Source organism: Cnephaeus nilssonii, assembly GCF_951640355.1.
Source record: "Cnephaeus nilssonii genome assembly, chromosome: 22".
In the NCBI taxonomy this organism is placed as follows: domain Eukaryota; kingdom Metazoa; phylum Chordata; class Mammalia; order Chiroptera; family Vespertilionidae; genus Cnephaeus; species Cnephaeus nilssonii.
In genome coordinates, this window is record NC_137093.1 from 6,498,100 (window position 1) to 6,525,363 (window position 27,264).

At 51.0% G+C, this 27,264-nt stretch overlaps 1 protein-coding gene across 1 annotated transcript in view; it reads left to right on the top strand.

Annotated features, from left to right (window-relative positions):
- KSR2 (kinase suppressor of ras 2) overlaps positions 1–27,264 on the top strand; it is a gene marked incomplete at its 3' end in the record, with an annotated part of 274,191 nt that overhangs the window by 204,625 nt on the left and 42,302 nt on the right. Inside the window, exons 7-12 of the mRNA XM_079762501.1 lie at positions 1,341–1,424; positions 14,123–14,190; positions 16,102–16,220; positions 21,286–21,454; positions 26,289–26,330; positions 26,867–26,939. Coding sequence (XP_079618627.1) covers positions 1,341–1,424; positions 14,123–14,190; positions 16,102–16,220; positions 21,286–21,454; positions 26,289–26,330; positions 26,867–26,939 — 555 coding nt within the window. The remainder of the gene's footprint in view (positions 1–1,340; positions 1,425–14,122; positions 14,191–16,101; positions 16,221–21,285; positions 21,455–26,288; positions 26,331–26,866; positions 26,940–27,264) is intronic.

Consider the following 27,264-nt stretch of genomic DNA (forward strand, 5'->3'; position numbering starts at 1 on the left):
CTCGTATTTGTAGAGAATTTCTGTGCCATGGCTGCAGCACTGAGAGAGATGTAGACCTGCGCCCTTGAGGATCTCATGGTCTGGTGGAGGGTTAGACAGCTAACAGACCAGGACAGGAGGGAGAGATTAGGGCTGTGGGTGTGGAGGGCAGACGCATCACCATAGCTGGGTGAGGCGGCATGAGCACGCTGTCCCGGAAAGGCATCTCATCAACAGTTCTTGAAAGAAATATGTTGACAGGACACTTGTTAAGTCTCAAATGAGAAAGTGGTGGAGGAAGTGGTGAGAAACGTGATAGACACATCAATGGTCAGGCAGTGAGATGCAGAGAGAACGGCATCAAGGAGGGGCCTATTTTTTGTTTCTTTCCTCTGCACTGCCCCTTGGCTCAGCTCCACCCCTGTATTGGCCTCACCCCTGGCTAAGCAACACCCCCTGACTCAGTTCTCCGCCCTGGATTGGCCATGTTCTTGGCTCAGTTCCACTCCCTGGCTCAGTGCCTGCTATCTCTTGGAGAAGAAAGTACCCTGGCCCCAATGGGCTGGAAATGGAGGAATGCACCTCCATTCCTGCTGGTTCACCGCTGTATATCAGAGGCCTCCAAACTGCCTTGGTTGCAGCAAGTGGTGGTGGTTGGGGAGGGAGAGGAGCTGATGTTCTGAAAGGCTTTCTTTTTAGGGGACTCTCCTACAGTTGGTGGATTCAGCTTGTTGGGGCGTGGTCCCCTCTTGAAGCTTCCCAGGTGATGTGGCTAGCATTGATGGGGACTGGCTTAGCACAGTGGTCGGCAAACTGCGGCTCGCGACCCACATGTGGCTCGAGAGCCTTGGTTTGCCGCTCTGTTGACTAATGAGTTTGCCAACCACTGGCTTAGCAGGACTTCCCGGAGGCCTCATCTTGCTTTGGAGGCTACAAGGACAGTTCCAGCCCCTTCCATAACTCTGCCCTAGACTGAACTTGGCACATAGTAGGACATCAGGCAACATTTGCTGAATGACTGATGGACTGTTTAGGAATGATCAGGTAATACAATCACAACCCAATTAATTGAGGGCTCACTATGTGTCAGGTGCTGTGTGAAAGCCCTGACATTATTCATGACCTTGTTTAATCCTCCAGATGACCTATGAGGTCGATACTGTTATTATCCCACTTTACAGATGAGGAAACTGAGGCTCCAGGGGTTTAAGCAAGTTGATTAAATCACGTGTTGGAAGAAGCAGGACTGCAATCAAGTGCCAGCCTGGAGGTCTTACCTTTAAGGGGTTCATCCTGCTAGAGACAGGTCAGTCAGGTCATCATCACCCTAACCTTGACCATTTTCTGTCGCTTTTCCACAGGTTTTCCACCAAGTACTGGATGTCTCAGACGTGCACAGTTTGTGGGAAAGGGATGCTTTTTGGCCTCAAGTGTAAAAATTGCAAGTAAGTGGCTGTACCTGGAAGCGTCTTTTCACGGTACAGCCAGCGCTTCCTTGGACCCTGAAATGGCTGATGGGAGTTTGGTTTCTTGACTTTCAGTTGAATTGCTTGCTCTGTTTTTTGGAAATCAGTCTTAAATGAACCTGTATGTTTGGGGAAGGGCTCAAGGGGAGCAGTTCTGAAAGAGAACCCAGGCTGCTGGGCGGTGCTAGAAATAAATGCGTAGTGCTGTCTGCTGAGGAGTGGGGGCACCTGCAGCTTCATAGCATCGAAGATAAGGGTTGGCACACTTTTTCCAGAGCTGATCAGATAGTAAATATTCTAGGCTTTGCGTCTAGGCCAGTGGTCGGCAAACTGTGCCTCGCGAACCACATGCGGCTCGTGAGCCACAGTTTGCCGCTCTGTTGACTAATGAGTTTGCCGACCACTGATCTAGATTCTCGATTCCAATAATTACAGGCTGTTGTTGTTCCTTGTGATTAAGCCCCTATTCCATTGGTTGGCAAACTCATTAGTCAACAGAGCGGCAAACCGCGGCTCGCAAGCCGCATGTGGCTCGCGAGCCGCAGTTTGCCGACCACTGGTCTAGGCCATAGTGTCTCTATTACAACTACTCGGCTCTGCCATGTAGCTCAGAAGCATCAGAGACAATATCCAAATGGGCATGACACATTTATATATTTCCATAAAACTTTATTTGCATAAATATTCTGCCAGCTGGCTTGGGCCCCTTGGCTATAGTTTGCCAATCCTTGAGTTAGACTTTGTGAAGTCTTTTTCTCCTTTATTGTTTCTCCTCTCAGCGGGGGCAGAAGGGGGTGTGATGATTCTCCCCATTTTACAGATGTGAAAACTGAGTCTTGGCAAGGATAAATCTCCTGCCTGAAGTCACACAGCCAGGAAGTGGCAGTCTTAAACCCTGGCACCTAACTTTTCTGTGGCATCATGTTGGTCCCGAGTTCCCCCCACCCACGTCCACACATACGTTCCAGGTCATGGCTGGCAAAAGGTGGGGAAGCTGTAGAAAAGCTATGGTGCCCAATGTGGGCTCTTGAGTCAGACTAAGATGGGCTTACATTCTGGCTCTCTTACTTTCTAGCTGTGTGACCTTGGGCTGTAGTTTGCCAATCCCTGAGTTAGACTTTGTGAAGTCTTTTTCTCATTGTTTCTCCTCTGAGTGGGGGTGTGATGATTCTCCCCATTTCTGTTTCTAGTATTTTCATCTGCATGAGAGGAGTAATCATCATACCTGCCTAATGTGGCAGTGAGCATTCAAGAAATCAGCACTGAAGGACAGCCTGGTGCGGTGGCAGGCTCAGGCTTCTGTCAGAGGTCACACATGCCTCTCTGCCTGGCCTCCCTCTCTCCTTCCGTAAATGTGTATCAAATACCCACTCTGGTCCAATGACTGTAAAACAGTCAATAACATTCAACTGTATCAAAGAATTACAAATGAATAAACATCTGACTGCTGATGGGAGCCACTTAGATTAAAAGATGGCAGGAAACTGCCTGACTGGCATAGCTCAGTGGTTGAGTGTGGACCTATGAATAAGGAGGTCAGGGTTCAATTCCCTGTCAGGGCACATGCCCGGGTTGCAGGCTCGATCCCCAGTAGGGGGTGTGCAGGAGGCAGCCAGTCAATGATTCTCTCTCATCATCGATGTTTCTATCTCTCTCCCTCTCCCTTCCTCTCTGAAATCAATAAGAGTATATCTATCTAATAAAGAGGGGATATGCTAATTGACCCTCACACTGTCGCAAAGATGGCGGCGCCCACAGCCATAAGCAGGGAATATGCTAATTGACTGCCACACCCTCAAAGATGGCAGTGCCCACAGCCAGTAAGGAGGGGGTATGCTAATTGACTGCCACACCCTCAAAGATGGCAGTGCCCACAGCCAGTAAGGAGGGGGTATGCTAATTGACTGCCACACCCTCAAAGATGGTGGTGCCCAAAGCCACAAGATGGTGGCACCCAGTCCCCTCAGCCCCGCCGGGGTGGCAGGCGGGCATGGCCACTCCGTGCACCTGCCTTCAGAGTCTCCCAGTCCCCTCAGCCCCCCAGCCTCCCAGGGCCGGCCCGAGGCACAGGCAAGCCTCAGATGGCAGCTGCCCAGCTGCCCAGGGCCACCCGAAACTCAGGTAACCAGGGCCGGCCGAGGCTTGCACTGCTGGCAGTGGCAGCAGCAGCAGAGGTGTGATGGGGTGTCGCCTCCTGACCTTGAGAGCTCCTGGACTATGAGAGGGGGCAGGCCGGGCTGAGGGACCCCCCTCCAGTGCATGAATTTTCATGTATTGGGCCTCTAGTATGTGTGTGTGTGTGTGTGTGTGTGTGTGTGTGTGTGTGTGTGTGTATGTGTTTGTGTGTGTGTGTGTTTGTGTGTGTGTGTGTGTTTGTGTGTGTGTGTGTTTGTGTGTGTGTGTGTTTGTGTGTGTGTGTGTGTGTGTGTGTGTGTGTGTGTGTATATATAAAAATAAAAGATGGCAGGAAACCTTCTTCCTCTGTAGCCTTGTCTGTCCCAGGCTGCAAACTCTCATTTGGGCTCCTCCAGGCCCCCACCCCCAGCCCTGCCTGGTGATGGAGGTGGGCTAGCCACAGGGCCAGGGCTCCCTCTTCCCGCCAGCCTGGAGGTCTCACCTGAGTGATGAAGGGAAGGCTCCCGTCCCTTGTGGGAAGGATTAGTTAGTTCCAGCCCCAAGGAGCCTTCAGCTCCATGGACATAGGGAAGACAGACAGGACAGTAATTACCAAGCATTTGTGTTGGGAGGCCGCATGCCCACCTTGGCCCTCCACAGACCCAGGCTCTCAGCTGAGCTCTGAAGGTGTTGGCCCCTGGTCTTTCCCACTCCGAGAGGCACAAGGCCAGGCCCTGGGGTCCAACCGGAAGGCTGTCTGATTTCCCCCAAACACCAGCTGCTCCCGGGCTGTGTGCAGTCACACCGTGTTCTGTGGGGGACAAGGCAGCTTTCACAGCCTCGCACCTGCGGTGTGGAGGCTTTGAAGGCAGGTAATTAGGTGACAGGGACACAGCCAGGAGTCGGAGAGGCTAAAGCTTCCTGAGCCGGTTTAATTTTCGGCACTGGATGCAGAACTCAGAGGCGGCCCATGCTTCTGTCCTCTGTTCAAGAAGTAATGAGCAAAGGCTCAGAGCCTGCCAAGGGTTGGGGTGGGGGGCTGGGGGAAGTATGAGGATCTGGGGGAGGGCTGGCTGCTAGAAGCACAGACTTTGGAAGCAGCCAGAACCGAGTTTGAGTCCCAGCTCCATCGCCCAACTCCCTGTATGAGCCGGAGCAAGACACTTGCCATTTGGGAGCTTAGTTTCCTTATCTGTAAAGTGGACGCACTAGGAGCACCCACCACAGGACTGTTGGGAGGAGTCAGTGACATGTCCTTGCCCACAACTTACGAGGTTTTATTACAGAACTTTCTCCTCACTCACCTTGTGCAAAAGTGACGCCTGGTGTGAGCATGGCAGAATTCAAGCCACGCCATGCTCCACTGTGCCATGGGCACCAGTTTGCTGAGCCCTTAGGAAACCTGCCTCGGTGGGAAGCAGACTGTGTCGCTGCTGCAGGGTCCGGCATGCTCGGGAATCCTGACATGTCCCTGTGTGACTACAGCAGGGTGAGCGCTCTCTCCAGTTTGGAGCGGTGAGCCTGCCTCACAGGTATCGCAGTTGAAATTTGAATGTATTCTTCTGTGACTAAAACCCTGCCACTTTTGCATTAAGAACAGCGAGGATGGGCAGTCATTGGTATTTGTTTTCAAAGGTAGCGAAGTTTTGGACACACTTATGGGCAAGGTAGAAGGGTTGGATGAGGGTCAGAGACAGGTAGCACACAGACCCCACTGTCCAGGATTTTAGGGGAGACACAGCTGTTGAGAAATGAATTTCAGTGAAACAGAAGTGCATGATAAAGACAGTGACCGGTGGAATTTCAGAGAGGTGGCACCGAGACTGGGGGAGGGGGGGCAGCTTCTTAGAAAAAATGAGCAGAACCATTTGTTCATTTACTCACAAGATTTTTATTATTTTAAAAATCTGAGATAAATAAGGTAACATACTCAGCCTACTACTTGGCCCATGATAAGACCTTAATAAATAAAAGTGAATACAGTGACTAATGTTATGAATTAATTTTGGGGTACCCCTCCACCCAGGAAGCCAGGAGACTCCTGAGTGTCTCACCCCCTTCCCTCCTGCTTCTGTGTCACGCCCACTTCCTCCGGAATTATCATCAGCTTTCTTGTTGGCGTTCTGAATAGAGAGATTAATGAACTAATAGGAAATTATGCTCAGAAAGCAATTTGCAGTTATCTAAATCGAGGCGTTTTCATCAAATAGGTTCATGAGCGCGGAGTGGAGTTCCATTCTAAGTGGTCGGATGTCAGCACAATTGAGTATTGTCTGATAATGTGGGTTCAGCTGGCTGAAGTTTGCCTTTGCAAGAAGGTGCTGATGGGTTCCTCAGCCTTGATCATGTTATCTGCCTCTTTCCTCTGTGGGCAGCTGAGGCCTGGGACCTCTCCCCTCATCTGCATTTCAGGACGGGACTTGGGTAGCTGTACTCTAGAAAGCAAGAGTTGGAACCAAGGTACCTTTTTTTCTGCATGGGCTGGAGGGTGGGAGGCAGGGGGTGTCTTCTAAAACCTCATAAGTCACTTGTAGGAATACCCATCTCAGGACCTGCCTCTAGGGAGCCTCACTCAGTAAGACAGCATCAGAGTCCAGAGTCGGCAGCCAGAGAGAGCTGGGTTCAGGTTCTGGCTCTGCCACCTCCCAGCTGGGTGACTCTGGAAAAGTTTCTAAACCTCTCTGATGGAAAACGAGGCTCATGCATACATTCATTCAAAGTGATAAGACATGTACTGGTAAGTAACCCAGGCACTTTAATGACTTGGGGATTCCTTCAAATCAGAATCTTTAAATAAGTTGTTCAGTATTTTCTTCATTGCAGAAATGGATTTTCTATTAATATAAAGTATAAACAATGAAACAAAAACCATATCGTCTCTGTGGGTTGAAGCAAGGTCAATGATCTAGAAAATCTAGCTTATTTCCTACTTCTCTGTAGTTCTCGTTCTCTGTTTTTCTTTGGGTATTTTCTGAACCAGTCACCGTAGGAGACAAATTGAAGGGTTTATATCCGTGTTTCTCAACTGGGCACCGTTGCCATTTGGGGCCAGGTAGTTCTTTGTCTAGGGATCTCTTGTGGATGTTTCAAAGAATTGCTGGCCTTCACCCACTAGATGCCAGTAGCCCCCCAACTCTACCCTCAGTGGTGACAACCAAAAATGTCTCCAGACATCGATAATGTTCCTGGCGTGAGGGAGGAAGGCAGCAAAATTGCCCTTGGAGGGCAAGCACTGGTTATGTAGTAAATCACTCATTCCCGACCCCTGGGACTGGGGTATGCATTGTTCCATTTCAGAGTGCTAGCATTATAGTGCTATTTCTTTCTTGTTTTTCTTCTTCTTTTTTTTTAAAGATCTTGTGCTTTAAAATATATATCTTTATAGATTTCAGAGAGGAAGGGAGAGAGAGAGAGAAATATCAATGATGAGAGAGAATCATTGATTGGCTGCCTCCTGCACGCCCCAACTGGGGATCAGGCCCGCAACCCGGGCATGCGTGCTGACCAGGAATCAAATTGTGACCTCCTGGTTTATAGGTCAACACTCAACCACTGAGCAGCACTGGCTAGGCTACAGTGCTATTTCTAAAATAATCAACAGGTTATACAGCGATCAAGCATTCTGATTTGTCTGGGTTGAGCACTCAAGGCCCATGTCCCAGGTGACCGAGGTTGTCTGGAGGCAGGTCCATGCTAATGGAAACATCTCATGTGTTCCCACTAAGGTCACTGTGCACTTCATAAGCATCTCCATAGAAAGGTAGAGAGTGGCATTTGGAACCCGAGTTAACCAGCACTAGATTTTCCATTTGTCCCAGTGGGGCTTTAATGCACTTTCTACAAGCCCCCTCTCCCCCTGCCTGCAGTAGCCTGGCTGGACATGCTTGCGTTTCTTTCTCTTCCTGCAAGCTGTCACTTTTACTAATTTTTGTTTAAGTCATCCATGTAGCCCTTTATCCAGTTTTGCTCTCTTAATGGATCTTTTCACTTGGATTTCATGTGTTCGTTGGTTCCCTTCATGCCCTGTATATCCCGCTAGCCTGTGTTCTTGCTTCAAATACAATGTTTTGTCTGTGATGAGGAGATAAAAGTGTGAAGTAGGCCATGGTTGGTTAGAGCCATTGGGTGCACTAATTTTCTCAGCTGTTGAAAAGCTGGGGTGATGATGAGCGCCGATGTTGCAGCTGCTGCGAATTTCCTGGAAGCTTCAGGTACTTGTACAACAGGCAGGACATTGGCAGGATATAATTATGAGCGTGTGTTTCAGAGATCACCAGCTTGAAGCCTGAACTTTCTTTTCCATTAATAGAAACACTTCAGTTTTTGCCATAATCAGAGTGGGAATTAATGGTCCCTTATATGCATTTTTACCTATTATAAGCAAAAATATGGGTCTAATTACAGTTGTGTGAGGGATGATTATAATTTTACTGGAGGCTGAGGTGGGGGTTGAATGTGATGATGATGATGGTGGTGATGATGATGGTGGTGGTGGTGGTGATGATGATGATGGTGGTAGTGGTGATGATTATGGTGGTGATAATGGTGATGGTGGTAGTGGTGATGATGATGGTCGTGATGATGATGGTGATGGTGGCGGTAGTGATGATGGTGATGGTGGTGGTAGTGATGATGGTGCTGGTGGTGGTGATGATTATGGTGGTGGTGATGATGATGGTGATGATGGATGGTGGTAGTGGTGATGATTATGGTGGTGGTGATGATGATGATGGTGATGATGGTGGTGGTGATTATGATGGTGATGGTGGTAGTGGTGATGATGATGGTCGTGATGATGGTCGTGATGAAGTGATGGTGGTGGTAGTGATGATGGTGGTGGTGATGGTGATGGTGGTGGTGATGATTATGGTGGTGGTGGTGATGATGGTGGTGGTGATGATGATGGTGGTAGTGGTGATGATAGTGATGGTGGTGGTGATGATGGTGATGATCATATTATATATTGAGGACTTACTAAGTGCCAGACATTTTGCTAAAAACATACATGATTTCATTTAATCCTTGCAACAACCATGGAAGATAAGGTCTGTTATTATCCCCATTTTACAGATGAGGAAACAGATCTTTAGGATTAAATAGCTGACCCAAATTCTCATGGTGAGTGGATCTGCTCTTCAAACTTACATACAATCCTTCTGATTCAAGAACCTGGACTCCTAACCACTCACATGAGCTAAGGGCTGGCCACACAGAAGGGCGGCAAAAATGCTCCCCCACTCTGCTCCTCCTTGAACAAAATAATCAAAATGGAATGTGAGACTCTGATCTCGACCTGACCCTGGACCGGAGCTATTTGTCTTTTTCTCATCCCTCCTGCCACTCTCTCCCATCAGCCTTTCTTGAATTGAAAGATGACGAATGGGTCTTCGTGTTCTGATAAACACCTCCGAGTCCTGGGAGCCAGGACGACCCTGTGGCCACTCTCTCCTCTCTCGGGGAAGTTGCGGGATGAAGAGGGTTGGAGGGGCATCCCCAGCAGCGAATAAACCTGTAGTTTGGGTACAGTGTCCTCTCAGGGAGAGAACAGTGCTGGGGGTTTCCCGATAATTTTTCATTCAGCCCCTGGGGCCTGTGGTCTGATTTATATATTCACACTTCCTAGCACTGTTCTCATTATGTTACTGGGGGTTTCTTTGTACGAGTTGAAGGCCAGGGAGTTCAACCCCACTGTGTTGTCAGTAGTGAGGAAAGGGGTGTTTTGATATCCTCCACTGAGAACATACGGAGATGTTTCTGGAAGCATTTGGCTCAAAGAAGAGACCGTAGGGGAACAAAACTGAGACAACTGCTGGGTCAGGCGATTCAGTGAAACAAAGCCCCAGGCACAGGGGTCCTGATTTGGTTTCCTGACCTTGCAGGAAGTGTGAAGGAGCGCCGAGCGCAGTGACCTAGGAATGGGGGTAGTAAGGTAGGAGGGGAACCTGGTGCCTTTGATGGTAAAGGTCCTGCCAGAGGGGCCTTTCCAAAATGCTTAGCCAGCTTCCCCCTTCCTGCTTACAGATCCTTCCTCGGTTCCCCTTGCTCTCAGAATGAAAATCCAGTCTCCTGCCCCATCCTTGCTTACCTCGCCTTCCTCCCTTCCCGTGACTCCCCTCTTCATGCCCACAGGGGAAGGAGAGCTCTCCACCATCCCTGCAAGAAAAAGCAAGGAAGGAAATGCCATGTGGGGGAGGAGAGAGGGCGGGGAGAAGGGATGCAGAGAGGGACATTTTTGCATTTCACCAACTTGAAGGGAAATGATGTATAAGAAACATATCATTTTTCAAACACAAATTGTGATAGAGACTATCAGTGCTCCTACGTCGGTAGCGTTGGACCCGGTTTCCATCTGTTGATCCCCCCTTGTTCTTCCCTCCTCTCTCTCCATCTCTCTGATACTGATCCAGTGTGTTATGCACCAGCCCCCAGACCAGGCACCGAGGCGGGCAGTGGAAAAGGGAGCTACAAAGATGAGGAAGACCCAGATCCTGCCCTCCAGATAAATTCACATATTTAATTTTCAGACGGAGAGGATGTCTCATTTAGCCTGCGGCTCCTTTGGGGAATGAGATGTTCCGAGTAAGCAACTTTTCTGGACAACTGAAGCTTATTCTATTAGCCTTGAAAGTAAAAAAAACAAACAAAACAAAACCGAACCATTTTCAATGAAAGTTTTAAGTCAAGTTTCCCGGCTGGATGTGGGCATCCTGAGGGCACTCGGTGTGCTTCAGCTCTGAAAGCAGAAACACTGCCTATTGGCTGCCTGCGTGGGCACTTACCTGGGCATTTTCTCGTGTGACCCTCGTCACAGTTTGTGCATGAGGACCCTGGGCCCCAGCGAAGCAGATGATGTCCCCTTGGTCTGGCAAGGGTAGAACCTCAGGTCAGGCTTAGGTCTGGAACCACATACAGCCGTTCCCACTAAGTCACGGTGCTCCTCGGGGCCAGGCTGGTGCACATGTTTGTCCCTGGTCATCAGCTGTGTGCTCCCCAGCTCCGCCTTTTCCTCCTTGTGGAACAGAGCACCTGGGAAGGAAATTCACCATCAAGGACTATGGGCTAAAGAGACACACGGGAGTGTGGTCAGAGGGCTTGGTTCTGGTGTGAGGGCTCTGGGACTGACCACTCTGGTGTTCTGATTTTTGCCTCTTGTAATAATCATCGTGTCTTGGTTGGCCTCCCATGTTTCTACAGACTTTGAGACAAGGACTCAAGGGCAGATGGTTGGTTTATTGGAGAGAAGATCCCAGCCCACACCAGCAGGGGAGTGTGGGAGTGAGGGAAGGCAAAGCGGCCAGCACAGGTGCCTCAGAGGGCAGTTATGGGCAACTTGGTCCAGCCCCACCTTGACACACCCCTGAGTTGTCCTACCGAAGAGAGAGGAGACTGAAATATTCATCTCAGCTCCCCATCGTGCTGTTTCCGGCTTCCTGCTTTTCAGCCAGCCCACCTTTCCAGCCAGAGAAGGTTGTCTGTGGAGATCTTAGGGGCTGGCTGTACAAATTAGCAATGATGACAATAACCACCTAGTAAAAAGGACAGGACAGGACCTGCTGCTGCCAGTATCTGTCCCAAGCGCCTTATTTGTGTCATATTATTAGTCCTCACTGCAGCACCGTGAGGCAGGTGCTGTGATTGTCCCCACTTCACAGGTAAGGAAACTGAGGCTCAGAGCTGATCAGCCACTTGCCCAAGTTGTCACAGCAGGAAGTAGTGGTGTAAGGATTTGAAGCCAGATTTATCTGTATACTATCCTGGCCTTGGGGGTGTGGGAGATGGTGTATTCTGTAAGAGAAGCTCCCAGACATCTCTCACCTGGGAAGGAGAATGTGCCCCTCTCTTACATGATGGTTCTTAACTCTGGAATACACTTGCTGGAAATTCACATTCAGTTACTGAATCAGAACCTCAGAGGGCAAACCTTTGGGATCTGATTTGGGTAGAATCGTGCATATTTTTCACTGGAAAAAAATGATTCTTCGTAAGTGGGACATAGTGTCTGCATTGTGCAACAGTTTGGCCTCGGTCCCGGTGCCGCCCGCCTTCCAGGGTCTATGTGGTTTTGGCACTTAGCTAGTCCTGCGGACTTGATGAGCAGGTCCTGGATGTGTGGGCACTAGTTCTGACATCTGGACCTCCATGGGAAGCGAAGAGCCTGAGCGTCAGAGCCGGTTCTTTTGGATGTTCTGCATGAGCCGCGGTTGTGCTCCCACGCCTAGCTCTGCCCTCTGAGGCTGAGGGGCTTCACTCCACAGGCTGTTTGCGCCACTGCAGTCCCCTGGCTTGAGACACTGTGGATGTTGCCAGTGACAGGACTTCCCCCTGAATGCTCACTCTGCTCGCTTCTACCACATATAAGCTCCCCTCTCTGTGTGGAACCTGCATGCCCCACCCTCCCGGCAGTGAAGGAGAGCTCCCATCACTGCCTTGGGTGGCTGTCTCCGACAGCGAGAGCCTTTCAGAAAAATTAGAGGCCACCACTGACGCAGGTATTCTCCCAGGGCAAGTCAGGTCATCTGTTTTTCCATCTGTAAGATGGAATGATGATAATGCCTATTTCATAAGGTTGTTATAAGGATCCAGTGGCATAATGTCTGTAAAATGTATAGTACCATGGCTGTCAAATGAGTCTTCAAGTAAACGGTAGATGATTATTTGGATTGGAAGATGATGATGACAAAGATAAATACAGACTGATAGGGGGAAATTTCTTTATAGCATGAAGTGGGCACTGCTGAAGTGTATACCCTCTTTTGGGCCACCCAGGGCTGACCCATGAGAATGGTATGGCAGCAGACTCTCTCCGGAGTTAATTTCTGGCTGCCATTGATAATATCTTTTCAGTAGCTACCCCATCTCATCTTACAATTTGGTATCCATAGTACTCAGAGCTTTCTGAACCACGGGGCATTCCATTCATCCACCCACCCACCAATCCATCTACCCATCCATCCACCCATCTACCCACCCATTGACCCATCTACCCATCCATCCACACCCTCATCGGTTCATCTGCTCACCCATCTACCCACCCACCAATCCATCTACCCATCCATCCACCCATCTACCCACCCATTGACCCATCTACCCATCCATCCACACCCTCATCGGTTCATCTGCTCACCCATCCACCCACCCACCAATCCATCTATCCATCCACACACTCATTGATCCATCTACTCACTCACTCACCCACCCAGTGATCCATCTATCCATCCGCCCACCCATCCACACACTCATTGATCCATCTACTCACTCACTCACTCACCCACCCAGCGATCCATCTATCCATCCACCCACCCATTGACCCATCTACCCATCCATCCACCTATCTACCCACCCATTGACCCATCTACCCATCCATCCACCCATCCACACACTCATCAATTCATCTACTCACCCATTCATCCACCCACCGATCCATCTACCCATCCATCTACCTATCTACCCATCTTCCCATCCATCCACCCATCCACACACTCATCGATTCATCCACTCACCCATTCACCCACCCACCGATACATCTACCCATCCATCTACCTATCTACCCACCCATTGACCCATCTACCCATCCATCCACCCATCCACACACTCATCGATTCATCCACTCACCCATTCACCCACCCACCGATCCATCTATCCATCCACCCACCCATTCATAGACTCATCGATCCACCTACTCACTCACTCATCCACCCACCAATCCATCTATCCATCCACGCACCCATTGACCCATCTACCCATCCATCCACCCATCCACACACTCATCGATCCATCTACCTACCCATCACTCCATCTACCCATCTGTCCACTCACTGTTGTGGCAAGGGAGCATCCCCGAAAGGTTTAGTAGGGGAGAACTCCCCAGTAAGCCAGTAGAGTCACATGCAGGCTACACTCAGAGAGGGGGAGCTTATGTGGTAGAAGCGAGCAGAGTGAGCATCCAGGGGAAAGTTCTGGTCACTGGCAGTGTCCACAGTAGTCTCAAGCCAGGTGACTGCAGTGGTGGCAAACAGCCTCTGGAGTGGAAGTCCCTCAATGCTCCCAGCGTGACCTGTGTTGAATGGTCAAAGCTCTGAGTTCTTATAGCCCCTGAGGGGTGGAGATCCCACTCATATAGGAGTCCCGATGGAGCCTTTACCCAAGTGTCCAGACTTGTGGTTTTGGGTGTTCCTGTTCCTATTACACCCCATTACCTCAGTCTTGACATAGTGCTTGATATGACTATCACGGCTGACAGTGACTCCATATTGGTTTGTCAAAGGTGTTCAAAAAGTCCACTCTGCTTTTGCTCTATATACCCATCCACCCATGCATTCATTCATCCTTCTGTTCATCTGTGCATGCATCATACATGCATGCATGCATCCATCCATCTACCCATCCATCCATTCATCATCTGTCCATCTGCGCATCCATTCATGCATCCATCGATCTATTTATCCATGATCTATGCATCTATGCACCCATGCATCCATTCATCATCCATCCATCTATGCATCCATCACTCTGTTTATCCATGCATCTATGCATCCATCCATCCTTCTCTCTCTTTCTCTCAGGTTAAAGTGCCACAACAAATGCACCAAAGAAGCCCCGCCCTGTCATCTCCTCATCATCCACCGAGGAGGTAAGTATTTAACACTTGCTGCCGGAGGACCAGCAGTGCTGGAATCAGCAGGGAGCTTGGTGCCTCCCTTGCTGACCCACGGAATCAGAATCTGCATTTCAGCAGCATCTGCAGCTGAGTCCTGTGCACTTTGAGGTTGAGAAGTGCTGCTCTGGAGCAGCAGTTACAACTCAGATGCCTTCCAGGGCCAAGCAAGTGCCGTAAGGAAGACAAGCTGGCCAGATGGGGCCGTGAGAGGTGGAGAGCGAGCCCCGGCGCTGTCTGGGGAGACTCGCCACCCCAGCCGCTCCGTGAGCCTGTGCTGCAGCATTTCCCACCAAAGAAGAGCCCAACTCGTTGTATGTGCTCTGTGCTTATTTTAAAATGTTAGCAACTTATTCAAAGTTTAAAAATTCTTGCTGGCCTCCTTCCTGCCACCCCCCATCTATAGGTTGGATAAAGCTAAGGCTCCAACTGGGGGTAGAGCCTTGCTAAGCGGGGGCTGAACTCCTCCTCGTCCTCTCGCGAGCCCCCTCCCAGCCCCTGGCCCTGGTCAGTGCCTGCTCAGGGGAGTCTGCCAGAACAAACCCAAGGGAAAGCTGAAGGAGGCGGCAAACGGCAGCCGAAAGTGCTGAGACATGTCCCCAAGCCAGCAGGCCGTTGGTTTTCAATGATCTTTGCTTTGGAAATTGCAAGGAAGGGAAAGTCTTGATCTCTCTTCTCGTGCCCTGTCCCCCTGTCCCCCTGCCCCTCCTGCCCTCCCACCCACATCCCAGTTAAGAGCCATCTGCTCCTTGAACAACTGTACGCACTCAGTGAGGCTGTCTGAAACCTGAATTCTCCTGTTCTTGAACTGTTGTGGTCAGCTTCGTTGGGGAAATCGCCTCCCACCGAATTCCCATCCGTAGCTGGTTCCTCTGGCTCCCGCCCCCCACGAGGAGACCAGACCAGCCAGCTGGAGGGAGACGGCTCTCAGGGGCTGACTTCTGAAGAAGGGCTCCCTCCCACCCACCTTCACAGCCGTGGGCCCCGCTTTGTACATGCGAAGCAAACAGAGCTTTCCAGAAGTCAACCAGATTTTTGCTGCCCCCACCCCATCGTTAGTAGGAAGTTGGAAACAGTGGCGGTTTCTATGGTGATGGCTGCTCAGGCTAAGCAGAGAAATTAAATCCCTGGGTCAGTCCAAAGCTTTTAACTTTTCCAATAACATCCCCCCTCCGCCCCCGCAATAAAAAAAGCTAATAAGTAACACTTATTAGCATCAAATTTGAATTTGAGTTTCTCATTTTTGTCCCTCCCGGTGGTCCCTGTACGTAGTAGAAATAACAGAGGGGTGACAGGGAGAAGGGCTTGGGTGATGTGGTTTGGCGCAGTAAGTATTTATTTAGCATCAGCCGTGCCCAGATCTCTGTGTAGCTTCAGGATGATGCAGAGAGGGAGGCTGGGAATGCCATGCCTTTCCTCCAGGGACCCCAGTGGCCTTGATTAGGACAAATGTGTTTCGACATGGGACAGGCTGCTCAAGCCTGAGAAATCCGACAAGTAATGAAAGGTGATCCTGACATGAAGGTCAGACGGGGCAGGGATGGGTGGCCATAATGAGCTTGTCCCGTGATTATAGACCCTGAGAAATCAGGAACCTCTTGTATTTCACAGGAGTTCAGTTCTGAAATGAACAGCAATGTGAAACAATTATGGTATTGAAAACAAACAGTTAGCTTCTGTTTTATTATTGTAATTTGTCATGGTCAAGTCACATATTGACAGTAAAAACAACGGCCACGGAGAGCTCCCGATGCCACTACCCTGACATGACAGCGGTCATTTTCAGTGAATCCCTTCCAGCCTGGGGGTGGGCCTCTGCTGTCCTCGAATAGAAGCCCAAGTAATACTTAAACTCCCAAATCGCTGCTTTTATCCCTACGGATCCAGCAAGGCTAGTCCGGACAGAGTCGGTCCCGTGTGACATCAACAACCCTCTGCGAAAGCCACCCCGGTATTCGGACCTGCACATCAGTCAGACGCTCCCCAAAACCAACAAAATCAACAAGGTGAGGCTGGGGTTCTATTGGGCCGGCTGGAGCTGCCGCCGCAGGAGGGAGGAGGGGTCCGGAGCAGGACTCGGTGGGCATCCGGGAGCACGGCCCTCGCCTCCCGCACCCGGGCACTGCTAATTCTGTGTGGTTGGGGTTGAGTCAAGCTTGGAGGGCAGGCGTCCAGCCATCAGTGGAGAGTGAGTGTGCCAGGAACCTGTCTAACTGAGGGAGCCGGCACATGGAAATGAGGATGAATGAGTGTGTGGAGGAGGGTCAGTAGGGATTAGCAGGAGAGTTTGAGACAGGATCCATAGTGGTCCGGACCCGCACTCTTTGCTCTGTGAGATGTTTCGCCATCTGGCGGGATTAGCATTGCAGATGGTTCTGGGCTTTCTGACACATCTGTTGAGTCAAACCACCAGGGGACAGGGATCTATTTCTGAGCTCCTGCCGGAGACGGTGGACGGGTGTGTGCGGGGGCTCTGAGCTCCGAGCCACAGCCACTTTGCTCGACTTCCTGCTGATCCTCAGACGTGGGCCTGTCGAGGCATCTTTCTTTCCAATGTGACCTGGAAATTTTCAGTATGATTTCCACACCCTTTGTTTGGTCCGCTGGTTGGACTCCACCAAAGTTCTCCCAGGGATGCTTCCAGCCCCACAGTTGGAGGCAAAAGTTGTACATGCCAACAGGTGGCTTCTCAAGCCCCAGAACGCCTCCGTGCATGGTATTGAAGGTGGGTAAAGTGTGGATCAGCCTGAGAGTGGCAGGTCACCAACCTGTGTTCAGGACCCAGAAGAGCACCGGGACTTCTCGCTGGAGAGGCCCAGTCTCACTTCTCTGCATGAGGCTGCAGAGGACATGGCCCCCTTCCCAGTCTGTTCTCCACACAGCAACCAGAGTGCTTCTTAATGAATATAATTTAAATTGTGTCACCTCTGCTTAAAAAGCATCTGGTAACTTTCTAGTGCATTTAGAAAACAAATCAAATACTGCACCCTGCAAGGCAGTGCATAATATGGTCCCTCCCTCTGTCTCTGACCTCCTTCTCCATGCCTCCCCACCACAGCCCATGTCCTTTTACTCTCCTGCTATCACCCACCATTTTTACTAGTAGATTTCAGTCATTCACCATCCGATTCCATGCGGCATCATCTCATTAGTTGAGAACTTGGCCTCTAAAATCAGGCAAACCTAGCAGCCAGCCTTAGCTTCCTCTATTTAGCAGCTGTGAGACTCGGGCAAGTAATGGAATCTCTCGGAGCCTCCGTTTTCTTGTCTGTAAAATGGGTACATTCCAGTTATGCACTGCTGCACAAACTTAGTGGTATACAACAACAGCCCTTTAATTATGCTCCTGGAGTCTGTGGGGCAGGTATTAAGAAGTGGTACAGGGGGGATTGTTTGTCTCTGCTTCATAATGTCCAGGGACTCAACTGGGAAAACTTACACAGTGGGGAGCTGGAATAATCTAGAACAGGGTTTGGCAACTATGGCTTATAGGCCAAATCCAGTTTACCACCTGTGTGTGTGTGTGTGAATGAAGTTGTATTGGAACAAGCCACACTCTTATTGTCTATGGCTGTTTTCATGCTACAATGGCAGAATTGAGTAGTTCCAACAGAGACCACATGGCTCACAAAGCCCAATAGATTTGTTACCTGAAAAAGTTCGCCAGTCCCCGATCTAGAGGTTCCTTCGCTCACAGGCCTGGTGCCCAGGTTGGGATGAGTCAAAGCCTGGGCTCTGTAGAAGCTCCACAGGAGCCCCTCCATGTGGACCTACGTGTGGCTTGGGCTTCCTTCCCATATGGCTGCCTCAGCATAGTTAGGCTTCTCCCATGGCAGCTCAGGGTTTGAAGGGCAGCTGTTTCAGCAAACGGGGTGGGAGATACATGGGCTTTTATAGCCTGGCAATATGAGTCCATGCATTGATTGCATTAGCCAAGGGTTGGCAGTGACCATTCTGTTGCATTCTGCTGATAGAAACAGTCACAGCCTACTCAGATTCAAGGGGAGGAGATGTAGACCCCATCCTATTGATGGGAAGAGTCCGAGGAATTTGTGGCCATGTTTTAAAACATCTATGGTGGGTAATAAAAGCAACCTCAGAGAGTTGTTGTGGGGAAGAATGAAATAATCAACATTGAAAGAATTTAGTGCAGTTCCTTGGCACATGGTAAGTGTCCAGGAAATTCTAGCTATTATCATCAGCTTACATCTTGGGTTTCCAATCAAAATTTCATGCTGGGTCCACTTTTCTTAGTTATTTGAGAAAGATGTAGGTCTCTAGGAGAGGGGATCCCCATCTCTGGAAGGGACGAGGGGGCTTGCACAATGAGGCCCCTGGGAAGTAACTGCATGCCTGTACCCAGCCTTTCCTTTGTGACATCTTGGGGACAAGGAGCTCAGAGCCATCGCAAACCCCCCCCCCCTCTCGATTCATAGGCACAATGAGCCTCTTGGTGTCAGATGGGACAGAAACACGCGTCCGATAGATCAATTACTGTGACATTGTTCTGCTTGTCTGCCAGCAGGAGAATTTGATAAGAGAAATAAATTAACCTCTATTAAGAAAGTGGCTTTGACATGAAGGTGGACAGAATCTATCATAGAGCTGGGTTATTTTTTCCCTCTTTCTCTTCTCACTGGCTTCACACAGATTCTTTTTGTCAGGCAATGATGTAGTTAGTGCAATAGATTTCTAAGCCAATTTGGTCTGAAGATTTCCTTTTCATTGCTGTCTGTCTCCTCTCCGGTCTAGCTCAGTCAATCCAGGTTCGCAGAAGCCCAGCTTTTTCATTCGGCATAATGGTTAGAGTTTGCATTTTTTAATCAGAAGGCCTGGAACTCAGTTTCTTCACTTGCTATGTGATCAGAGCAAGATCTCTCTGCCTGGATGTTTCCCTCTGTAAAATGAGAAGTGTCATAGCAGACACTACTATTGGGATTCTAGAGAGGACTGGATACAGTGATATGTGTAAAGAATTTAGTCCAGCACTGGATACTCAGGGCATGGAAATGGATGAAGAAGAAGACAGAGAATGAGGAAGATGAAATCAAGGAGGATTAGGAGGAAGGAAGTGGAAGAAGGAAGAGGATGGAGGAGGAAGAGGGAGGTGGAGTGGAAGAGCTGAAGGATGAATAGGAAGGAGGAGAAATAGGAAGGAGGGGAAAAGAGGAAAAAGAAGAAAAGAGGAGGAGGAGGAGATGGAGGATGGAGGAGATGGATGAAGATGGGGAGATGGAGGGGGAAGTGGAGATGGAGGGGGAAGTGGAGATGGAGGGGGAAGTGGAGATGGAGGGGGAAGTGGAGATGGAGGGGGAAGTGGAGATGGAGGGGGAAGTGGAGATGGAGGAGATGATGGGGAGGAAGTGTGGAGATGGCACAACCTTGTGTTTCTGCTTCTCGGCTAGAGGTCGGGACCTGGGCCATTAACTCTGTGTGCTTCCAACAAGTCACCCTCCTCTTTGAGTTTCAGTGCCCCATCTATAGAGTGAAGGGCTTGGACTGGATGGTCCTGAAGGATGTTTCCACATCTTAACTGCACCCAGAAAGAGGAATGGCGCCATCAGCCCTTCCCTGCATGAGGTGGGAGCTTGAGTTTCCTTCCGATGGAACACAGCCTCCTGCTGCTGGTCCCACTGGGATTCAGATCTGAGTCCCCTCCTATGGGTGTGATTCTGCCAGGGAAAGTGGGCATCATCTGCAGCTTGCGCTCGCTCTCTCTCTCTCTCTCTCTCTCTCTCTCTCTCTCTCTCTCGATGATTCAGCCCTGAGCTTTGCTACACGGAAGAGAATGACATGGTTCCTATCCTCAAGGAAGTAGAGATAATTTCTTTCTCCATAAAGACAGTTCCTCCTCCTCTCCCTTCCTCCATCTCTCCTTCCATCTTTCCTTTTTTAATATTCATTCATTCATTCATTCATTCATGTAACATTTATGAGCAACCTCTTAGTTTTTGTTTCTGTGCTAAGTTCGGCAGATTCCAAGATGAGTACGACATAGTCTAGTAGGAAGAGATAGATCTTCTCCCTCCGTCTCTCCTTCTCTCCACCCCTCCAACTCTCCTCCTTTCATTTCTTTCTTTCCTTTTTCCCTTTGTCTAGTACACATTTATTGAAGGACCACACTGTGCCTGGCACCTGGCTACTGCAGATCCTGCTTACGTTTGCTTCCCGGAGCTGCCGTAACAAATGAGCACAGCCTTGGAAGCTAAAACATCCGTCACTTATTCTGGAGGCCAGAGGTCTGAAATCAAGGTGTCAACAGGGCTGGTTCCTCTGGAGACCCTGGGAATCCCTCCATACCTCTCTCCTAACCTCTGGTGGCTCCCGCAATCCTTGCCATTCCTCGGCTTTTAGCAGCAGCATCAGTCCAACCTCCACCTCCATGGGCGCATGACCTTTTCCTCTGCGTGTCTCTCCTTTTCTGTTTCTTATAGGGACACTTGACATTGGAGTTAGGGCCCACCCCAACCCAGGATGATCTCATCTCTAGATCCTTACGTTAATGGCGTGTAGAGTCCTTTTTTAAAGTAAGGTCCCCCTCTGAGGTTACAGGTGGAACACCGTTCAACCCACTCCACAGCTCCTGACTCACCCACCAGGGCCATTCTGAGGATGCACACGTGGATTCTAGCTTCATCTTTGCTTTAGAGCAGGTTCAGGGGCCAGGAGAGGCAGTGCCGGTTCCCGTGGAGATGCGGGGGGGGGGGGGGGGGAGTGGGGGAGTGCGGAGGCTCCTCACGCTCTCTCCTGAGCTGTCTGGCTGTTGATTCTTTAATAAACACTCGGAAGGAGAGGTGTCGGAATGGGAAGAGCACACTGGTCACCTCCGCGTGGCTCTTTCCCATTCCGAGAGAACGGAGCGTGGCTGTCACCTACGTGCTTGCATTCTGTGGCAACCTTTCACTCTGGGGTCCAGACAGTGGGCGGGAACTTCATTACAGAAACCGTTCCTTCCACAGCTGGATGCCACCTGGCGGGGACGTGGGAAGGACCGGGGCTGAGGAGGCTGGGCTGGGTCTCTTCCTGCTCCGCTCACTCTCGCTGCGGCCCCCGCCCGCTTTCTCTCTGCAGGACCACATCCCCGTCCCGTACCAGCCGGACTCCAGCAGCAACCCCTCGTCCACGACGTCCTCCACGCCCTCCTCGCCAGCACCCCCGCTCCCTCCCAGCGCCACGCCGCCGTCTCCCCTCCACCCTTCCCCGCAGTGCACCAGGCAGCAGAAGACCTTCAACCTGCCAGGTACCTCAGTGCTTGGGGAGGCAGGAGGTGTTGGGTTCATGCCAGGGTCACTTGGGGGCACGCTTGAAGGCATGTGGAGTGAGTCTTACATGCAGGACACTTGCCACACATGACCTCACTGGATTTTAGAGTAGCCACGAGGTACTATCAGCTCCATTTAACAGGCGAGGACATGGAGGCTCCGAGAAGTAAAGACTCTGTTGGTCAGCAGCAAGCCGGTGTGTCCACCCAGGTCTAAGTCACAGGGGCAGCTGGCAGTTGTCTTATGACCTAAATCTTTGACACTGGCAGGGGACCCTGGGCCCAGGATCTCAGTGACCACACGCCTGAGCGGGCTGCGTTCTGAGTGTTACCTCCACATCAGGAGGGGGCTCTGAATGAGCAGGCTGGAGTTCTGGATTCAATATCCTCTGTCACACCCCTGCCATGTGACCTCCGGCTTCAGCTTTCTCACCTCTGAAAGGACGTAGGTGGGTGACAGGACCCCAAGGATTCTTCTACCTCACACATTCCCACTTGAGTTCATGCACTGCCCAGGGCTGCAGGTTTTTACCCTCTTTAAGTCGTCTTCTGAAGTGACCACATCCATGTATTTATTTCCTGAACACGTATTTATTGAGCATCTCCTATGCACCAGGTACTGTCCGAGGCACTGTGTACGGAGGGGACATGCACAAAGCAGACACGTCCAGTATGAGTTTCCTGTTGTTGCTGTAACACTACCACAAGCTTCATGCCTTAGAACAGGACACATCTATTATCTTACAGTAATAGAGGTCACAAGTCCAAATTTTGTGTCACTGAGCTGAAAATCAAGGTGTCAGCAGGGTGTTTTCTTTGCCAGGTTCTAGGGGGAAAATCCATCTCCTTGCCTGACAGCTCCTAGTAGCTGCCAGCATTCCTTGGCTGGTGGCCCCACACTACTCCAGCCTCTGCTTCCATTCTCACATCTCCTTTTCTGACTCTGACTCGGATCCTCCAGCCTCTCTCTCTCATGAGGACCCTTGTGATTGCATTTAGGATGCACCCAGAGAACCCAGCATAGTCTTCCCATCTCAAAATCCTCAACGTGGTCACGTCTGCAAAGTCCCTTTTGCCATGTGAAGTAATGTAGTCACAGTTTCCAGGGATTAGGACATGGGAGGGTGGGGATTGTTCTGCCTCTCACAGTCTGTTCTCATGGAGTTTGTAGCTTAGTGGGAGAGACAGGTGTGAACCAAGCAAACACACACATGAAAACGATAGGAAGAACAGTGCTGGGAGCAAATTCAGGAAGAAAACAAGTTCAAGTGGAAATGTCAGAGGCAGGTGAGTCCTGAAGATGGGATAGTATCCAGGCAGAGAGGGGACCACGTGCGGAGGCCCGGCCACAGGAAGAGCAGAAAAGTTGTCCAGTGGCCTGAGGGCCACAAACAAGGGAGCAGGGCGCCAAGTGAGACAGCTGCAGGCATGAGGCCTGGCGGGGCCTTGAAGGGCAGGGTGGGAATTTAGATTTTTAAAAAATACGTTTTTATTGATTTTGAGAGAGAGGAAGTGAGAGGGAGAGATAGCTAGAAGCATTGATGATCGGTTTCCTCCACGCCCCCTGCTGGGAATCAAGCCCGAAATCCAGGCATGTGTCCTCACCAGAATGGACCGGTGACCTCTTAGGGCATGGGAGAACGCTCAACCAACTGAGCCACACTGGCCGAGCAGGAATTTAGATTTTATTGAAGACACAGTAGGAGGCCACTGAAAGGTTGAGGCAAGGGGTCCTTCTTCCTTCTGGATCCTTCCATTCAGAAGACCACTCAGTCTGCTGACTGGGGAGGCCTTAGGGAGGACGCAGTGGGGTCTCCAGAGTGGAAGCACTTTCACAGTGGCCTCCTGGTCCTCTGACGTCTGGTCATCTAAGCCTCTCAGTCTTCATGACCTCGTGATGCCAGCGGCCCAGGAGCCACCAGGTGCCCCGAGCAGGCCACTCGGGATCACCAGCTGTCCCTGGGAGCCGCTTCTCGCTGATGTCCCTTATCAGCGAGCACAGGGCTCACAGTGACGCCTTCCCCTTTCCCGGCCGCTCCCTCCCTTCAGTCACCAGGCACAGCTGTGCTCCTGCAGGAAGAGTCGAGGAGGGGTTGACTCTGTGCGTGCAGGCATTTGCGGGGTGTCCCATTGCCCGGCACCTGTCCCTCCTCAGAGCAGGGCTTGCTTCTGTTGCCCAGCCACTCCTCCTGAAAAGGCTGTCACTGCCAGCTAACCTTTCTGCAGCCACTGAACCCCCCATTCCCGCCGGGAGGGAAGAGATCAGCTAAGCCTATTGAGAACCTCGGGTACTTTTCTTTCTTTAACTTTAACCCCTTGTTGACAGCAAAATGCCTGCATGCAATTAAAAACAAACCAAAACCTAGGTTACCTAGCAGAAGAAGGCCCCAGAAATCATGGAGGTTGGTTTTCTTTTAAAGCTTTGCTCTGTAACCTTGAATTGCTGTGCTTCCCATCCCGGGCAACTCATTTTCCAGAATAAAAGATGCATCCATTTGGATTCCAGCTACCTGGAATTTGGGCACTTGCTGAGCTAAAAGAAAGGGAGTTAATTCAACAAACATGAGTTGTGCACCCACTGGTACAGGTGCCAGACCAGGCGCTTGGGATACTGAGATGCCAGGATTTGCTCTCCATCCTGGGGTAGGGTTGGGGGTGGGGATTATCCCATCAATTCCAACCTCAAGGGCAGCTAATGGCTTAGCTCTTTGAAGCTATCTGATTGCCTCTTAAGTAAAAATCATTCTTGTCTGTTAAGACAGCTTCAAAAGATATTGGCTCATTCAGAACAGCCAATACTTACTCCATACCTACTATGCACTCTTATTTCATACTAGTAGCCCGGTGCATGAAATTCGTGCACATTAAAAGGGGATTCATTAGACTCTATTTTCTCTAATGATTAGAGGAAATAATTTAATATTGCTATTTGCCCTTTCTCTATAATAGAAGTGTCAGAGATGAAAGAAAATTAGTAAAATATATATGAAAACCTTCCTCCTGTCAGAGTCTGGGGCACACCATGGGACCCAGAGTCAAGTCCCTGCCCATACACATGTGCCTCAAAATCGTGTGAGACCCAGACCCGGCCACACCCCCCCCCTTTGGGCTAGATCCAGACACAGCCAGTCCCACCCTTGTCAAGCCCCTCTGGGCAGGGGGCGTAGCCTCAGGTCCCCTGGCCTGGCACCAGGACAGGGCGCGTGGCCTGAGTTCTCCCGACCCAGCACTGGGGGTGCACCTTGAGGTCCCCTGTCAAGCCCCGCTGGGTGGGGGGCACGGCCTGAGGTCCCCTGTCAAGCCCAGCCAGGCAGGGGGGCGCAGCCTCAGGTCCCCTGGCCCGGTGCTGGGGCAGGGGGCGTGGCCTGAGGTCTCCCATCAAGCCCCGCCGGGTGGAGAGTGCAGTCTGAGGTCCCCCAGTCTGGTGCCAGGGTGGGGGGCGCGGCCTGAAGTCCCCTGTCAAGCCCACCTCGTGGGGGGCGTGGCCTCAAGTCCCCCGGCCTGGCACTGGGGCAGGGGGTGTGGCCTGAGGTCCCCTGTCAAGCCCCACAGAGGCGGGGAGGGCGTAGCCTCAGGTCCCTGCTGATTGCTCATTAAGGCTCCTTATGGGAACTTGGCCTCACCTCAGCTGTGGGTGCAGCCATCTTTGTGACAGAGTGATGGTCAATTAGCATATTCCCTTTTTATTAGATAGGATAAGGATGAGCTCAGCCCTATAAGGGGGAGACTCTTATCATCCCTACAGTATACATGTGGAGACTGAGACTTGGAGAGAGTTGCCCAAGCTTTCACAAACAGCCAACAGAGGAGCAAGGATTCAACCCTGCCTCCAGGATCAGCCTTCAGCCCTCAGGCTTGGAACCACTGTGCTAATCCTCTGTGAGCCAACTTCCAGCTGTAACTTGTCCCTGAATGAATAACATTGTTTCTGGAAGTATCTTCAACCATTGAGACTCGTATCAGAGCCCATCCCTGCTCACTTCCTTTACTTGAGACTAGAAAGCTCTGTGTGATCTGTCCATTGCCCCTGACACACAGTGGCGCCCCTGCTCCAGGCCCTTCACCCTCCCACCCCCCGCCCCTCAGTAAGTTCGAACCCTGGGAATTGTCTGGAAGAACTGGCCGCTGAGAGGGGTGAACTGGAAGTAAATGAATTGTGGGAGAATCAGCAGTGACGTTGAGGATATTTCTTTTACATCAGTTTTTCCCTACACGTGAAAATTAATTCATACTTGTGGTAGGCAGACTAATGGTCCCCCAAAGATGACGACGTTTTAATCGCGGGATCTGTGAATATGTTACCTTATATGGCAGAAGGTACTTTCCAGCTGTGACTTTGTTAAGGATCTTGAAGTGGAACGATTATCCTGGATTTTCTGGGGGACTCTAAATGTAATCACAAGGATCCTCAGACGAGGGAGGCAAGAAGGTCAAAGACAGTGGAAGGCAGTGTCAGACGGAAGCCGAGATTGGGCTGTGAGCCAAGAAATGCAGGCAGCCCAAGAGCCTGAAGAGGCAAGGAACTTCAGAAAGAACCAGTCCTGGCCACTCCTTGATTTTAGCCCCTTAGGACTTAGTTCAGACTCTTAGCCTCCAAAGGACTGTAAGACAATAAATTTGTTTTTGGCTTGGATGTTTAACGCTCTGGTGTCTTTACACGTCTCAGTCCCTTGGAATTCGGGGTGTCTGCAGGAGTCTGGAAACCCTCAAGGGCAGGCAGGGAACCCACACCGTGGCTGTGGGAGCCCAGTTGGGTACCCAAAGGGACTGCTCTAGGGCAGCACTCACTTTGGTGATTTCTTTCTCTTGCTAGCGTCCCACTACTACCAGTACAAGCAGCAGTTCATCTTCCCAGGTGAGTCCCTGTGAGCTCAGCCCCTGCGGAGTGGGATGGATGGAGGTGAATGTCAGGGTGGACAAGCTCAGTGAGGGTGGTGGTGGGATCACCTGGCCCCGGCACAATGGCTGGACGTGGAAGTGGAAAAGGAAAGCGTGGGGGGTCCCAAGGGCGCAATGGCACCAATGAGGTGGTCTGGGAAGGTGGTCCACAGTGGAAGGATGGGCCAGGGCAGGAGAGGTCCAGAGCCACATGGAAGGGGAGAGGTGGTCAACTATGTGACTTCATCATCCCAAAGGGAATCAAGAGTGGGCAGGATTTGGAGATGACCAGAGGCTTGGAGGTTCTGGCAGCCCCCTAGGTAATGACAGGGAATTTTGGTCAAGATGCCATCTGGACCACAGGTGCATCCAAGCAGGTGGTCGAGGAAGGGGAGGGGACTGGCCCGCCCCGGGGACCCACGAGCTGGTGAGCAGCTACTAGCTTCCAGAAGTCAGGTTTTGGTGGGTGTGGACTCCACATTCGGGTCCTGACCGTCTAATCTCTGCCGTCAGATGTGGTGCCAGTGCTGGAGACACCGACCCGGGCGCCCCAGGTCGTCCTGCATCCAGTGACCTCGAATCCCATGTAAGTGGCACAGTGGCCTCTTCCTCCCCCCGGCCTGCAGTCCACTCAGGACCCCTCTGCCTTCCTCTTCCTGGAATTGACATCCTGGGAGGCAGGGGACAGGGGTGGGTGGGGGAGGGGAGACATGGGATGAGGCAAGCAAAGAGAGGGAGAGTGTGGCAGCCCAGGCGGAGGAGGCCCCCACGAGTCAGCTCTGCCCTGTGTCCCTGGCCCTGCCTGTCACTTGTGATTGCTAGGGGCTGGACTTGATCCCCCGGCCCTCCTAGGATCAGAAAGACAGTGTGCGGGCCAGAGCCAGCGCTCAATGGAAGTCGTTCTTCTATGT